We start from the raw sequence: 16,782 nt of genomic DNA, 5'->3' as shown, positions 1-16,782 counted from the left end.
TATTTTGTTAAATAGATATAATTTATGAAAATGTACAAATTAAGCAATATTACTTGCGTAAAACAGGAGATACATTTTTCGTCTTGCTTGATGTCAATGAGCTTTGTTATTTTGTCTCACCGTACAAACAAATATCACGAATGTTGACGCGGCACATCCACCTCAGTATCAGCAACAGACAGCAGATTTAAAAAGTTGTTAATGGTACTACATTTTAAACAACTGTTACTTTTAATGAAATTGCATTTTATATTCTTTGATAACATCTCATAACTGAACATATTGGAGATTAGTCCAAGCTCAAATTATGTTTATATCAACGTTTATAAATTATAGATCATACTGACAGTATTCTGTACACATTACATTTATATATATGGTATCCTCTATCCTCATTTATTGATCTATACTTTATATAAATACCATAAGTTCAGTTTTGTGTGCTCATTGTGGCCCTCGATTTGTAACAAAATCTTGAATCAGTCAGGATTGACATGCTGGTTTTGGTAGCAGGTCGATCTGTCCCCATATTTTTCTGTCCCAAAGTTATTCCGTTCCCAGTCAATCCGTCCTGAAGTTGATCCATCCTCTCTAATAATTATATTGTATAAATTTATGTCCATAATATTTAGTGTCATATACCGAAACTTGCATTTTACAGCCAATTTTATTCAGGATCATCATACTTTTAAGGTACATGTAGCTTCAAAATCGTAGGTCATGATCTTTTTTTTTTTGATTTTGCGATCTAGTGTTAAAAAAATACCAAAAAAATAGTTAGAGCTATGTTTCGCAACTAACTTATAAAGTATGTATTTAAATTGAAGAAACTATAAGGTTTTTTTTTATATTTATTTAGAGATAAAGACATGGTTTGCAGCAGGCTGGTTAATTTACACATGCATACATTTGTAGAAATCAAGATTAAGTACAAGTGAATGGAAAACAATAAACCTTCAATGATAAAAAAAATAACTTGAATTGAATTCTTTTCATTTTTTAATATAATAATCATATATTTTTACTGTAAACTGTACTCTATTAGGTCTAATACTAATAATATTTTATGAATAATAACTCTATTTTGTTTTTAATTTTAAAATTTAAGAAAAGACATAATGAAAAGGATAAGATAATTTATTTTCAATATTTATGTTCAATATTTTAATTGTATGAATTCCTAATGCACATTGCATCAAGTTTATGATTTGGAGCAGATCAAGTTTTAAAAAGGAGATGGATCCACTTGGGATGAATCAACTGGAGATGGATCCACTAGAAGACGGATTACATGAAATCCTCATTTCCAGGATATTACATATTCCCTTTTGGCATATGGATCTCCATGGCCTAATTCAAAAGGGATTAGGATATTACAATGAAATTAACTTTGTTTTCAAATGGGAACAAATTGTGCTCCGCTACTTGCTGACCGTATCCTTTACTCTGACTTACATGTATTAGGTTGACTAAAGCTGATCTTATACAGAAGAAAGAACATTATTTAATCTGAACCTTGATCTGAGTTTTAGCTACATGTCCATGTATATATATTTTGTTTTGTCTTTTAACAATTCTAGATTCAGGGATTTTATACATTTTATCTACTCAAAGAACTTATGACACTACAGACACTGTTAAGTCAGTTTCCTATGATCTTTATCTACTCTTATATATTTTAGAGATCAATAGAAAGGCTACAATGAACTCATTACCAATAAACTATACAACAAACACATTTACTTCTCTATCTGTATAGTAAATTTTTCTTTCATCTGTGGCATCATTGCTTCAGCACCTGTGTGTGGAGCTATGCTAGAGCTTGCCTAAACCACACACACTTTTTGTACTGTGCTAGAAACATGCTTCTGGTACAAAATGAATACGGTTATGTTACTGTAAGACTTATATGAACTTGTGAGTCGTTTTTGTGTTACTCCATCTGCATCATGAAACCAATTTGTTCACTGGGTCGTAGTTTTCTTAAATCCTCTATACTTTTAGTTTACCTTGGATGTGACATTTGTTAGCAACTCAGCAGGTGCACCTTGTCCATGCTGCCAGTTTTTATTGGAGTCAGGTTACTCATTTACTTTTGTTTCTTTGTACATATTATTTTGGTTATTTTATGTTCTTTGTTGTGTGTGTCTGTTATACCTGTTTGGTCTTTGTCCCTGGACTGCGTTCTTTTGATTTGTACTAGAATCTTGGTTCACATGATTGCTCTTAGAAATGATGGCAAATTGTGTGTCAAAAGGACTTAGTCTATCCACCGTAAAAATTGTGGTGAATATGAATCATGTATCAACATTGTTCCCCAAATGTACAGGGTTCAACAGGCTGCTGTGGATAAAGGTCCCATTAGGGGCAATGTCTAGCTGACTTAACAAGAATTTCACAAACTTTTTACAAAATAACTATTTTTATGTCCCCCCAACAAAGTTTTAGGGCATATTATTTCTACTTCTGTTTTAAAATTCTTTTTTCTTCCAACCTCCACGTACCCAGAAACGGCTGATTGGATTGAAACGTTACTCAGCACAAAATTAGACCATCAGAAGTGGATGACATCCTGTTACGCTGTGCTCAACAATTATATCTTATTTTTTGTTGCAATTTGTGTAAGGTTAGGGTTAATTTTGTAATAGCAAATTGACTAAATTAGAAATAGTGAATTACTTGCTTTCAATGTTTTTCAGATAAAATCTATGGTAATAGGAGAAAGAAAGGTGTAATTGATGGAATTATTGCAAATTGTAATATGGATTACCACAGCTTCTACACTTGTAGTTCAACTGATGGGTTTGTAAGTACAGAAGGAATTTATGCACTTGACTGTCAACACTTTTCATTTCTCAGTGTAGCAGGGTTGTTGATAACAATTCACTTCTCATGCTGATAGTTAATGTCATTTGCAATGCACAGAATACTCAACCAATTCAGGTATCATTTATAACAGCCACATATGGAATAACATTCAATGTTTTATACTTAATGTTATTTATATGTTTGTAAACATGTACTTTACACAGTAAAACCATTCTTAGCCGAACCCTTTAGGACTTTAAAATTGGGTCACTTTAGAAAGCTGTTCCAATTACCAAAGTAAGAAATACATTTAAATTGATATGAAAGGTCTTACATATTATTGAGAGTTCAGTTTCAACAGGTATCATTGTAAACATTATGAAAGCCATGTAAGCTCTCTCAACAGCCTGAACATGGCCTAATCTAGAGGCAGAAATGAGTAAAACCTTCTCCAAGTTTGTGCTCACTTCTCCCATTTGTCTTTGACAGGGAGAAATTTTTGTGATACATGTTAATTACATAGAAAAAAATGTCAATTTTGTTATTTTCAAACAGAATTTACTAAAACTTCTTCTTGTCATTGATTTCTAGATTAGTCCCTGCAATATTTCATTACTCTGTGTGTCTCCATGTTTAGGCCTGAAGGGCATTAAGTTTGACTGCTATACTTTTCTGTGCAATTCTTTTTTTTTCATTTAGACTAATGAATCTTCATGAAATTTTGAAAAAGAAAAACACCATAGAACAAATGTTTAGTGATTTGAAAACTCACAAATGGAGTAAAAAGGTTTCTTTTCATGCACCATGTACAGATTAGAGTGTCAATGACCAATTTAGCCATGGCATGATATATGTATTTGTCATCACTTCTTATTTAACTATGTACTCGTTATAGTCAATATCTGAGTATTTCACTGATGTTCACTTATACATACTTGTACAATGAAAATGGATATGGTGAATATGTCAAAGACAGTAACTCAACAGGAAGGAAATTTACAGCTATATTCTTTAAAATCTGCTACAGAAAAACATTTTTAAAACACCACCATACTTTAACCATCAAACTACGGACAGTGTAGGGCAAAGTTTTTATCAAATCAAATCACTGAGGGTTAGGTGAAAAAAATGAATTTCTTAAGATTGAGTGTCTTTAAAACAATGATTAACCATGCCTCCCAAAATTTCTAGGAGAAGCACTAATTAAAAAAAATGCTTGATTTTATTTTCAGAGACATATGTTTCAAGATATATAAGAAAGGATCTACTGGTGATATATCTGCATTTCCATTTGTAGCTAATTTTACCTCGTAAGTATTAGACATCGGTCAGAAATAATTACAGTATTAGAGATTTTTTAGTTCTAAACCAAGACGACATTTGTGTACTGTATGATAAATTTTACTAATGGTTTTATAGGTTTAAAATGCCTATAAAATGTTTTTCTACATAGAAATACTTCACAAGATACAACTATCAACCTGTGCAGCTACATGTAATAAAAAAAATTGACAAAAATTGTACATCCATAATAGGCAAAGCCTAAAATCAATTATAATTAAACATCACGTTACCTTATATTACTAACAGTTTTCAGATTCCGTGTCAACAGTATTGCTACATGTACCATATTGATTCTCTTTATACATAATACAGCCATATTTCTTAAACTATGGCATACTGTGATTTATTTAACTTATGGCATACTTTGATTTATTTAACCTATGGCATACTTTGATTTATTTAACCTTTGGCATACTTTGATTTATTTAACCTTTGGCATACTGTGATTTATTTAACTTATGGCATACTTTGATTTATTTAACCTTTGGCATACTTTGATTTATTTAACCTTTGGCATACTTTGATTTATTTAACCTTTGGCATACTGTGATTTATTTAACTTATGGCATACTTTGATTTATTTAACCTTTGGCATACTTTGATTTATTTAACCTTTGGCATACTTTGATTTATTTAACCTATGGCATACTGTGATTTATTTAACCTTTGGCATACTGTGATTTATTTAACTTATAGCATACTTTGATTTATTTAACCTTTGGAATACTGTGATTTATTTAACTTATGGCATACTGTGATTTATTTAACTTATGGCGTATTTTGATTTATTTAACCTTTGGCATACTGTGATTTATTTAACTTATGGCATACTTTGATTTATTTAACCTTGGTATGTGTGTAGTTGATACTGGTATCTTGGTATGTGTGTAGTTGATACTGGTATCTTGGTATGTGTGTAGTTGATACTGGTATCTTATAAAACAGTTTCAATATTTGCTTGTATTGTACACTAAATCTATCATAACATTTATTATTATTGTATAATGCAATGCACTGGTATTATATTTTCAGTGCCAGCTTATGGTTGAGGTATGGAATTTTACAAAGCCTTGGGATGATGATATTTCTTAATGGCTTCGCAGCTCTTCTTAACTTCATATACCTCATATTGTTCTATTATTATACGACTAGGAAAGTAAGTAACAAATTTGTATCTTGTATATGTATGTTAAAAGGGTCTGTACATCTTATCATGTCACCTTAGGAGAACAGCTATGACTGTTACTACAGTACTTATCCAAAACCAAAGAATTTAGTTAATTCTAATCACAGAAAATACTAAACTATAGAAAATGATTAAAGTATGGATGACAAAACACACTTCATACATGGTGATAGAAAGGGAATAACACTTTATATCGTATTCTTTAACCTGTCACATTGCATTACAGTTTATCCATGTTTAATGCTTTTAACATTCATAATTCATGATATAAAAGTTAGTCAAGTAACTTAGTCAAGTTCAGTGTTCTAGCATTCCACTTTCACACCACAAGAGGCAAGTGCAGTTTTGGTGTGGGACAGATGTATAATATGAGGCAGGTGTAACAGATGTATAATATGAGGCAGGTGTAACCTGTAAGAGGATGAAGTTGAATATGCATCCATTTTTTTTTTTAATAATAATGCCTTTTGAATATATTAACATTTTTTTAAAAATAATAATACCTTTTACAGTTTTAATCACCTGGGACTTATTTTTCTTCATGATTTAATAAAACTTTTAAGATATTTAATGTTGTTAAAGATACAAACTAAAAAGATCCTTGCTTTGTTTTACTGTGGAAGTACTATTGTTCGTAGGGTACCAATTTTCTTGGTTTTCATGTGTAGGCCAAACCATGAAATTTGGTTCCCAACGATAGGGAGATTGCCATTGATGTGTATACTGAAAACCCAAAACTCCACAAACTTGTATTTCTTACCTAATGCATGAAAATTGGTATTCACAAATTAAAGTACTTTCACAGTACCCTTGGTATTACAAGTTAACTTCCTGTCAGACTGAAATCAGGCTCTCTGTGCTTTTGAGGTCAGAGGTTAAATATGGATTGATTACCATTATGAGGACTTGTTCCTCTATTATTGGTGACTTCCCTCTGGCAAGTAGAAAACTTGAATTTCTGAAAGAATTTTTTTAAGTACATGTACCAGACTTTAATAGTAGGTGTGGTATTTTTTATTTTGATATTTCCTATGGAAATTAAAAATTTACAGAAATCCTGAAACACTGTTCAAGACTAATTTTTTTTCAAGCACTTTTTTTGTGGTTTTCTGTCTTTAGATTACAATTCCTATGACATTTTACTCAGGTTATTATGTTTTTGGCATAAATTTGCAGTTTAGTAAATGCTATCGATTGGCTTGAAATGTAGGCATTAAAGAAAGTACATGTATTCTTATTAGCTTGTGATTTGTTTTCATTAAAAGAACATTTGACTACATATTTCTAGATTTGTTTCCTGACAACATACTGTTCATACCAATGTTTTTATGTGTTGTTATTATGCATTATAGTTTATATAATGATTTCACCATGTACCACCTAGACAGTATGAACATAGAGATACAGACCTTGAAAACAGAAATAAAAGGGCATACTTAATTCATTTTGAGAAAATTTATGATTATGCATATTGCTATTTATTTCAAATTCATGCTTATATGAAGTGTTTAATGTATGTTTAATGAAATCGTGGGGTTTAACAGTAATACTTTTATAGATGAGTAATTTAAATTATTTTTTCACTCCAGATGGTAAAACTGACATTTTTAACATACAAGCTTTAGGGAGTATGTTAATATTTTATAAAAAAGTTATTGCTTTCTTAATCTGTAAAAAATCTATGAAAATGTAAAAAGCCAGAAATTTCTGGTAGACATATTAATGACCACCTGTTAGTTATAAAGTCAAATACATTTCTATTCACTGACTTGGAAGTAAAGACAATTGTTTAAATTTTCCATGTTGTTCTGAAGAATATAGAAGTCGATTTAAGGCTAGCTGGGTCACTTAAAATTTGATTGATTGATATAACTTCCTATGGCACTGAAAATTCTATTGGATAAGGCATGTCTTATGGAAATAATTATGTTTTTTTATGAATGACTTTTAGTGAGGTATACATAAGTGTGATTGCAAATAAGTTTCATTTATCTGTTGGTGCAATAATTTCTTTTTGATGTGCATTTTGTAGAGAAAAGTAAGTTTTATAAAGTTCCTGATCTGTAATTGCTATGCTTTGATTTTAATATCCTTCAAGTTTCTTTGCTTTTTATTTTCTTTTGTTTCCTTTGTTTAATATATTTCATTTTGCCATGTTTATTTACCAATATGTCACAGTTTATATAGATGGTCTTAGAATTATCAACATTGTCAGTAACGAATGGGTTGTCCTCCTTTGTTTTTGCTACTCATTTAGTGATGTCTTAAAAGTTGCTGAATCTCATAGAGGCAAATGTTTTTTTACATTTTTTGCGATTTTCTTTTATCCAACAACAATTTTGCTTAGTAGTAAATGGCTTAACAAGTCAAGCTTGGGTTAAGTTGATGAAAAATCTCCATTGTTTTTATTTGTATATTGAAGATTGGTTAAAATACTGGACTTTAATTCTGACATGCCAATCAAGAACTACCATATGTTGGGATTTCACCAACTCTGACAGTTTTGTGGGGTTCATCCCAGAAAGACTCACCATAGCTAAGGGATTTCTCAATTTCTCTAGTCTGGCCGTTCTGTTGGGTCAATCCCAGCAAGACTCACCATAGCTTGAGAGTTTCACCATTTCTTCATTGCAGAACTTTGGTCCTCTCAAACAAACCTATTGAACATGTTAGGTATGTGCTGGCAATCAATATAATAAAACAACCTTCTTACATGTAGACATGTAGATAAATCTGGCCTAAAAACCAGGCGAAAATCTAGAATCTGAGGGCAAAGCTCCCTGAAAGATACTGTCTGCTCTCCATCCCAGTAACCATAAAATGGAAATATAAACAAAGATTTCAAAGAGGAAATTTATGTTACTTCAGTCTGAAATCTCATATATTATCTTTGGTAAAGTATCTATTGGAATATCAAATGATGTGATAAATAGTTGCATCAAAACTGTTTCAGTCGAATGCATTTATGGACAGATACAACGATCACTATATTGGTGGGGGGGGGGCAATAAAAAGATTTTGAGTTTAAATTACTAGTATGTGTATTTTTTTAACCAACTCCCATCTATATTAACTGTGAAAGTCCTTCATTATTGATATGTTGATATATTTTTTAGGGCTGTATATCTCGGATCTGATTATTTTCGATTCATTTTGATAGATTATGAGTAATAAATGTTAGGGTACAGAATCTTGTTGATGTGTTTGGAATTTTTTAATCTCTTTATCATAAATTCTTTTTGATATCTCAGACTGTTGAGTGAAATGCATAGACTTGTACATCAACAAATTCTTTATCTATAACACATATTACTATATTGTTTACCAATAGCTGTAATGGGAAGATGTAGATGATAGAGGTCCACCCATATACTCATACATTTATAGCAAACCATGTCAACTTTAAACCATTTTTATTTGGTATCTGAGTTTAGATTGTAGTTTCACTCATAAAGTAGAAGTCAGAACACTACTCAATCCAGTGACTGCAGGAACTGAGCTAGTGTAGAATTTTGAACTGAGTAAAATTCCTTCATCATTGTCTGACTAGCGTGACAGTACATGTATGTGTGCATTATGACCTTCATACTTCAATCTCTGTGCTAAAAATAATTGTACAATAAACTTGAAATTGAATAACTAGTTATATATCTGATTATTATGTAAATATATAGGTATATGCTCTTTACTATTAGTTTGCATGACATAATTATGTGAATGTTGAAATTATGATGCAGCTTTGTGCATGTTTATTGTAGTGGCCTGTAATTAGTTTTTTTACTTGATGTAATGTTTTTTTTTCTTTTAAAATTAGTACAGTTTTTTTATTGGATAATTACTGGTCATTTGATAAACAATAAGGACTTTGTATAGCATAGTGATCAGTTCTAAAAATAACTTTACTTTAATATGTTTCAAGGAATAGGTCTGTAGTAATCATCTCATATGTAAAACCATTAAGGGTACATGTATTATCATTTCTTTGAAAAGAAAAAAAAAATCAATATTTGCAGCAGTACAATAAAGGACTGGATGATGTTTGATAACTGTTCAATTTTATTGTTTTTTATCAATATTTGTTTAAAAATTTTAGTGTACTTAACACTAGTATGGTAGTTCTTTTTTTCAGACTTAGTCCTTAGTTCTGTATGATAAAAACATATGACAACCTCACTTAAATGCGGAGGGGCTGGACAAGTTGTACACCCTAAAACTGGAAAAAAACATTGTTTTTTTTTTTTGCTTGAAATCTTTTTCACAAACTATCCCCTCCCCCCAAAAAAAAAACCAAAAAAAAAACAACAAAACAACAACAAAAAAAACAAAAACAAAACAAAAAAACAAAATCTTGAGTTGCTTTGCCCCATATTCAGTTTACCCCCACCCCCTAACCTGAAACACTAGATCTACCACTGTTATTTATGTTATAGAATGTAAACATTGTAAATTGTGAATTGACATTGCCTGACAATACCAATATGTTTGTTCAACACTTTTCCGAACTCCATAAATTGATATTAATGTATAGACATTAGAACATACACAACTTAAAAGGCCCTGCCTGAATGTAATTATTTGATATTTTCATCAATACAATATATATTGTACATCTTTGTATTGTTTGACTTTATTTTTCAGATATCATTCATGAGAACAGTGTTTTTAGATATTACATTCATATTCTCCATTCTGTATTATGTAAAATATCAACAAATAGAACTGAAAGTAGCAGCTGGACACTTGGGAAAAGTATGTGCTGCTTTGTCTATAATAGCTTATGGAGCACCATTAGCTTCTCTAGTAAGTATTATTGTTTCTATAGGCCATCATAAACAAAATCCTTGATTCTCATCCAATATTTTTCAAAATTAGGGGCTGGTGGGCGAATTTTAATTTTTGTATTTTATCAATTTAAGTTTAATTGGGGGAAAATGAAAATTAAATTTTTTGGGGAGGGTGAAAAATGTGTTGGGAGGGAATGAAAATCAAGGATATTTTTTTTTATTTCGACCTTAACTACCAATTTCTATCAACAATTTTTGTCACTTGATAAGTGCAATGTATAACCAGAATTTTCAAACAAAATTTAAGGTTTTTTGAAATCATTTTTTTTTACATTTGTCCCCAAACGTTGAAGCAGGGTATGTAGCTGCTCTACTCTTTCCATCCATCAGGGCTTATGTATACTTTGTGTAATTTTCAACTCATGAATATTGAACCATAATTATTTAAACTTTGAATGAGGTTAAATAAGTCACACTTTAAATAATATTTGTTTCCCCTTACCAGACCCAATCTCCTGGCTTTGGGTAGGTATGTAGAGACATTTTTTCCCCAAAGTTCACATGATTCTGTAAAAACCATAGAGGTGAAAAGTGTTGTATTGAAAATTTTTAAAAATATCATCAATAAAAATATTTGGGTAGGGCTAATTTTTATGGGTAGGTAGGGTTGGAGGAAACATACTTAATTTGAGATTTTGCCTTAATAAAATATGCATGTTAAAGGATGTACACTTCATCTTGTGGACAAAAAAAATCCCCATGATTTTAGCAGTTTTTAGAAACTATATGTTAGGGATGGTACATACATGTATTTTGTGTCATCTGTATGAACCATCATTATCAAACTTTGCAGAATGTTTAAGTACATTATGAAGATAACCACTTTTTATTTGGCAATTTTAACCCTTTAAACTTGTGAGTATTTATTAGGTTTTTTTCATTTTGAAATTTGATTTTAAATTGTTTGCTATAACAAGAAAGCCTCACTTCATTCAAGTTGAGAATTCCACAAATATGTGTTAAAATTACAATTATAAATTTAAAAATGATAAAAATATTCCAATAATTATAGAATGTATGGAATATTGGTAACTTTCATTTCTTTCATATCTGATTCACATTTATTCTTACAGAGAGTAGTTATTCAGTCAAAAAGTACAGAATGTTTATCATTTCCATACATATTTATGAACTTTGTCGTGGCGGCAGAGTGGGTCTTGTATGGTCGTTTGATTGCTGATTTATATGTACAAGTAAGTTGTTTAGCATACTTTGGACTTATACCCCCACTCACCTAGTGGTGGCATATTGGAATCACCTAGTCTGTCCATTTGTCTATCCATCCGTTATTTCTTCAGTCCATCCATCATCTGTCTGAATTTCAATGCAATTATCTCAGCTCCTATGGAATGGATTGATTTAAAATTTGGTATGTGACCTTTTTATAGATGAAGCATAACTTGTGAGCAATTATGTTATGATTATTATTGCTTATTGGAGGGATTTTCCTAACATGATAATTCTTCCCCATTCATATTTCCATTGGAAATCAGATGCTTTTGTTAAACAACAAACTTAAAGTCAACAAACTTCTTTGACAAAACTGAAATATTTATATTCAATAAATTTCTTTAACTGTAATCATGGTTGAAATAAACACACAAATTGCACACAATCTTAAGATAAGGCCAAGAAAAAAGCATGTCTGTTTAAGGTTACCCTACCTACCCTAGCACATTTATTTGTATTTTTTTTTTAATGAAATGCTGCTAAGCAAACAATTTTTAATTGAGCAATATTGAAATAAAACAATCCTCCCATAAGTGTCTATATAGAGTAATTTTTAAAAAAAATGATTTTAACCCCCTTCCTATATGTTCATCAAATGTAACCATAAGCTGTCATATTTGTTCTCATATTGTTGATATGAATTGTACAACTGGGTTACTTCTGGGGGAAAACACAGGATTTCAGGACTGAAGAATAGGAATATTTTTTACAATCATAGTGTTATCAAGGTTTCTAGCAACCGATTGCTCTTGGTTTAGTTTGTGACGAGGAATCTACACCAGGATTCACGTTGCCGGCTTTTCAGATATTATGAATTATGTGTAGCTCTAAATTTTACAAATAATTTTGCTCAAAGAAGGAAAACGGACTCGGACTAAAGCATTTGTTCTGAATACATGTACCAGCTAATCCTGATTGGAGTCATTGATAGGTAATATTTTTCTAATCATGCATTCCCTTTACAATAATAAAAACTGTACTTTTGTTTTCTTTTTCAGATACCAAACTTTTTGGGATTCTGTTTAGCATTTATACAATTAACATTATTCTGCAAATATCCATCTAAATCACATTCATTAGAAAGGACTATCACGGTGAATCCCCCAATATAACACAGCTAATTATGGTGTTAAAAGTGAGATTCAATCTGACAGTACTGAGGAAGAAAATATATGAAGATGTGAAAACTTGGTGATGGTTTATCCAGTGGCTTATTGTGTAAATCATTTCGATAAGTGTTTTGATAACTGGCATATTTCAATCACCTAGTCTGTCCATTTGTCTATCCATCCGTTATTTCATCAGTCCATCCATCATCTGTCTGAATTTCAATGCAATTATCTCAGCTCCTATGGAATGGATTGATTTAAAATTTGGTATGTGACCTTTTTATAGACGAAGCATAACTTGTGAGCAATTATGTTATGATTATTATTGCTTATTGGAGGGATTTTCCTAACATGATAATTCTTCCCCATTCATATTTCCATTGGAAATCAGATGCTTTTGTTAAACAACAAACTTAAAGTCAACAAACCTCTTTGACAAAACTGAAATATTTATATTCAATAAATTTCTTTAACTGTAATCATGGTTGAAATAAACACACAAATTGCACACAATCTTAAGATAAGGCCAAGAAAAAAGCATTATCCAGTGGCTTATTGTGTAAATCATGTTGATAAGTGTCTCGAGTGTGTTTGGTTGTGAGCACATGTATGTAAATGTATTGTGACATTAAAGGAAAGCATGTGCATGTACATGTATTGGTGACATTAAAGTGCATTCATGTATATGTACTGTGACATTGATGATTTACAAGAACTGTTTTGAATGTGAACTTTGGCCAGGATTAATATTTTTTTCTGGTTAGAACCCATGTTTTAAAATATTATTTTGAAAAGTTTCCTCGGCTGATTTATTTTTTTCCCAAAATTTAAATCAGCAGAGAAGTTAATTGTAATAAGAATTGGATGTGCTTCCTTTTGAATATGTCAACCTGTTCACATTTGGAACACAAAATTTAACATTAAGCTGTATGTATTGATGTGTCATAGTTGACAGTTACGCAATTAATTTGTTTTATATTTGACAGAATAAAGGACTGTTAATTCAGAAATCATGGTAAAAAATGGGACTTAAAACTGCAATAATAAAACTTGCATTGTGGCCTGTTCACAGTTATGTTAGAATTTCTCTCAAAATCACAAAAATTGAAATGACAAAACTGCAATAATAAATATATGCATAAATTTCTGAATTGACATTGAATTGTTTTTTAGTTCAGGGAAATGTGATGATTTTAATGGATCGCTGAAGTGGTGACTTATAATGCATTACTATGGTGCATGTACATGTATGCTCATTTTGTCATTGTTATGACTTTTATTATATTATTGTTAAATTTGTGAATTGTTTAAGGAAGTAGACCTAGTATAAGGGACATAACTTTTGAAATCACTGATATGTTTGTATCATATTCAATTTCACCAAAACCTGTCAAGCTTTTGTTTGAAACAGAATAAAATAATTCCAAGTTAATTAGATGCTTGCATAAGATGGATGTAAAATGCTGCATACAAGCGTTTCAGTGATTTTTAAGAGTTGTGTCCATTACCCCAGGTCTACTTCCTTAAGACACCATTTGTTATGTTATGTATAATCTTATCAAACTAAAACAATATACAAATATGCAATGGCTTAATCAGTTAGATTTTTAAATTTTCATCTCTACTACCAATAACTCCCATATAGTGTTTTATCCCCTTGCCAAAGTTGTTGCCCAAGAATGTCAAGAGGTATATAAATGCTGCTCATTTTGTCATTGTTATGACTTTTATTATATTATTGTTAAATTTGTGAATTGTTTAAGGAAGTAGACCTAGTATAAGGGACATAACTTTTGAAATCACTGATATGTTTGTATCATATTCAATTTCACCAAAACCTGTCAAGCTTTTGTTTGAAACAGAATAAAATAATTCCAAGTTAATTAGATGCTTGCATAAGATGGATGTAAAATGCTGCATACAAGCGTTTCAGTGATTTTTAAGAGTTGTGTCCATTACCCCAGGTCTACTTCCTTAAGACACCATTTGTTATGTTATGTATAATCTTATCAAACTAAAACAATATACAAATATGCAATGGCTTAATCAGTTAGATTTTTAAATTTTCATCTCTACTACCAATAACTCCCATATAGTGTTTTATCCCCTTGCCAAAGTTGTTGCCCAAGAATGTCAAGAGGTATATAAATGCTGCCATTCTTCAGTCCCTCAGGCGTACTCTGTATTGAACACACTGTAAACAGACATTCTCAATTGAGTTTTACCAAATGTGTAACATATTAGAATCCTTGTTATTATTCATAGGTTAAAGGTCATGGTCACAGGGTCAAGTTGTTTAGTGAAATGATATCAGGAATACATTTCTCCTAGTATCACTAAATTCTGAGTTTTTTCACTTTTTAATGAAATAGGATTGGAAAATCAATTCTTCCCCCAGCTTTAATTTTGTAATGATCCCGATCAATTCCTCTGACACTGGATTTAAAACAGAATTGGGATGCAAGCATTGAATTGGCAATGCTAACTGTTGACTTAGTGAACTGTGTAATATTATTATGTCCTATTCTCTCGATGCAAGCATAAAATATTTCATCTGTATAATGTCTAGAAAAATGCTTTTTATTGGTAAATATAAATTAAATGCTTACTAGTTATAATGTCTCCAAAATGTCTAAAGAATTGGATGAGAATCTAAGAATGGAGAAATGGTTGAGTATCTAAGAATGGAGAAATGGATGAGAATATAAGAATACTATGAAGTGGCCTATCATAGTTTCTATTATTCTGTGGTGTATGAACTTACTTCAGGAGTTTTAATCTTACTTAATCTGATTTAATTAGAAAAGTACCAAGTCATTGTTCTAGTTATTGTGTTCGATTTTGATATGCTTGGTCTACATTCTGAACAGCAGTAGTTGTACTGGCTACAAGACATTTTATGTATTCAGTACTGGTCTATATAAAATTCACGCACTGAATTGTTGAAGAGATACAAACTGCAGAAAACTGAATGAACTAAAGATGATGTTTTTGGTGTACATAGACTATAATTTTAGTTTGCCATACTCTTTCAGCAAACAGATCTGTATTTTGGAAAAAAATAACTTACATTCATTTCCCACCTAAATCAGTCATACAATCTTTTATAAGGAACAATGTTAATGAACAATCTAAATTATTTTTGTCTCAAAAGGTAATGTTCCCTATTGAAGGTATTGGGTGGGAGTTGGCATCCCCCCTTTATTTTTTTAGTTTTATAAGCTACTGCCTTTGATTGAGGAATGTGCCTTAGTATTTGCCAGGAATGTCTTTTTAACCAGGTTTACCATGCCCTTCTCATAAGCTACAGGGAACACTTACTGTGCACCAACCAAATTACAAAATAAGACTTGTTTTGTGGTCTGTAGCTGTTTTTTGAGTTCAAATTGAAAGTGAACTAGGTGGGTTATTAACAAGCATGTATCATCTCTTGTCTGATATTTATAAAGAATGCTACTTAATTTATGATTACATCTTTTTGCTGAAAACATAAGAAATATAGAATGGCTTTTGATTGAAATAAGTTGACAATTATATATGATACTGTTTTACAGATAAAAGCTATATCAGGTTTTTGAGAATGATATGTCTGCTAACTTATCATATGAACCAGACCTGATGAGATGAAAAATGTCAATTCCACATTTCTGTACAATGAACAAGTAGTCATTATGAGAATATTTCATAATGAAAGATTTGAATCCTTTAATTTATCACTTCATGCGTTTTAAGTTTTCTTTTCAATCAAATGCGACAAAATCAAATTTGAGCCAATTTGATTTTCCACTAAAACACAGTGGAAGAATGTATTACATTTTTTTCATTATTCTATATAAAAACATCTTTAGTTCTTTTGTAACATATTGCATACTCAAAATATGTAGCTCCCTATCTGAGTTGTATTTTAGAAGTGTGAAATCTTCAATGTTAGTTATGAATAAGAACATACAAATTGATAAAATTTGTCTCTGTTTTATCTTAAGATGACACAAATTCTGTTGACTAAAGTCTATCAAGGAAGTCGATATGGAACTTTAGATACTGTTCCAAGATATTGTTCAAGTAATAAAATCTGTTTTCCAACCAAAAACTTCTAGTCAGGACCAAATGGAAGAAAGATCATTATTTGTTTTTGTTTTTTTTTATTGCTCATATTCTTTGATTCATATTGGAGTGCTTTAAAGACCATTTTTAGATTCATGCTCAAAGATGTCATACATAGTTTGAGATAATACATTGTCAAACTGTCAGATTTTTTTTC

The 16,782-nt window shown here is 30.7% G+C and overlaps 1 protein-coding gene across 2 annotated transcripts; it reads left to right on the top strand.

Annotated features, from left to right (window-relative positions):
• Positions 1-109: 109 nt before the first annotated feature.
• LOC148603769 (sugar transporter SWEET1-like) lies at positions 110-14,563 on the top strand. Of its 2 annotated transcripts, XM_088552063.1 has the most exons (7): positions 110-204; positions 2,700-2,806; positions 4,041-4,118; positions 5,185-5,308; positions 9,977-10,138; positions 11,256-11,375; positions 12,411-14,563. In XM_088552063.1, the coding sequence occupies exons 2-7, from the start codon at positions 2,739-2,741 to the stop codon at positions 12,522-12,524; spliced, it is 666 nt and encodes a 221-aa protein (XP_088408189.1). In that variant the 5' UTR covers positions 110-204; positions 2,700-2,738; the 3' UTR covers positions 12,525-14,563. The 2 variants fall into 2 exon arrangements, with proteins under 2 accessions (XP_088408189.1, XP_088408190.1); XM_088552064.1 differs by lacking the exons at positions 110-204; positions 2,700-2,806 and adding an exon at positions 2,817-2,943.
• Positions 14,564-16,782: the final 2,219 nt, after the last annotated feature.

This window comes from Perna viridis, chromosome 11 (genome assembly GCF_037379345.1).
Source record: "Perna viridis isolate PV_CMFRI_1.1 ecotype Kerala chromosome 11, ASM3737934v1, whole genome shotgun sequence".
Classification (NCBI taxonomy): Eukaryota; Metazoa; Mollusca; class Bivalvia; order Mytilida; family Mytilidae; genus Perna; species Perna viridis.
Note: the sequence above shows the minus strand (reverse complement) of the source record. Positions and strands in the feature narration are given on the sequence as shown.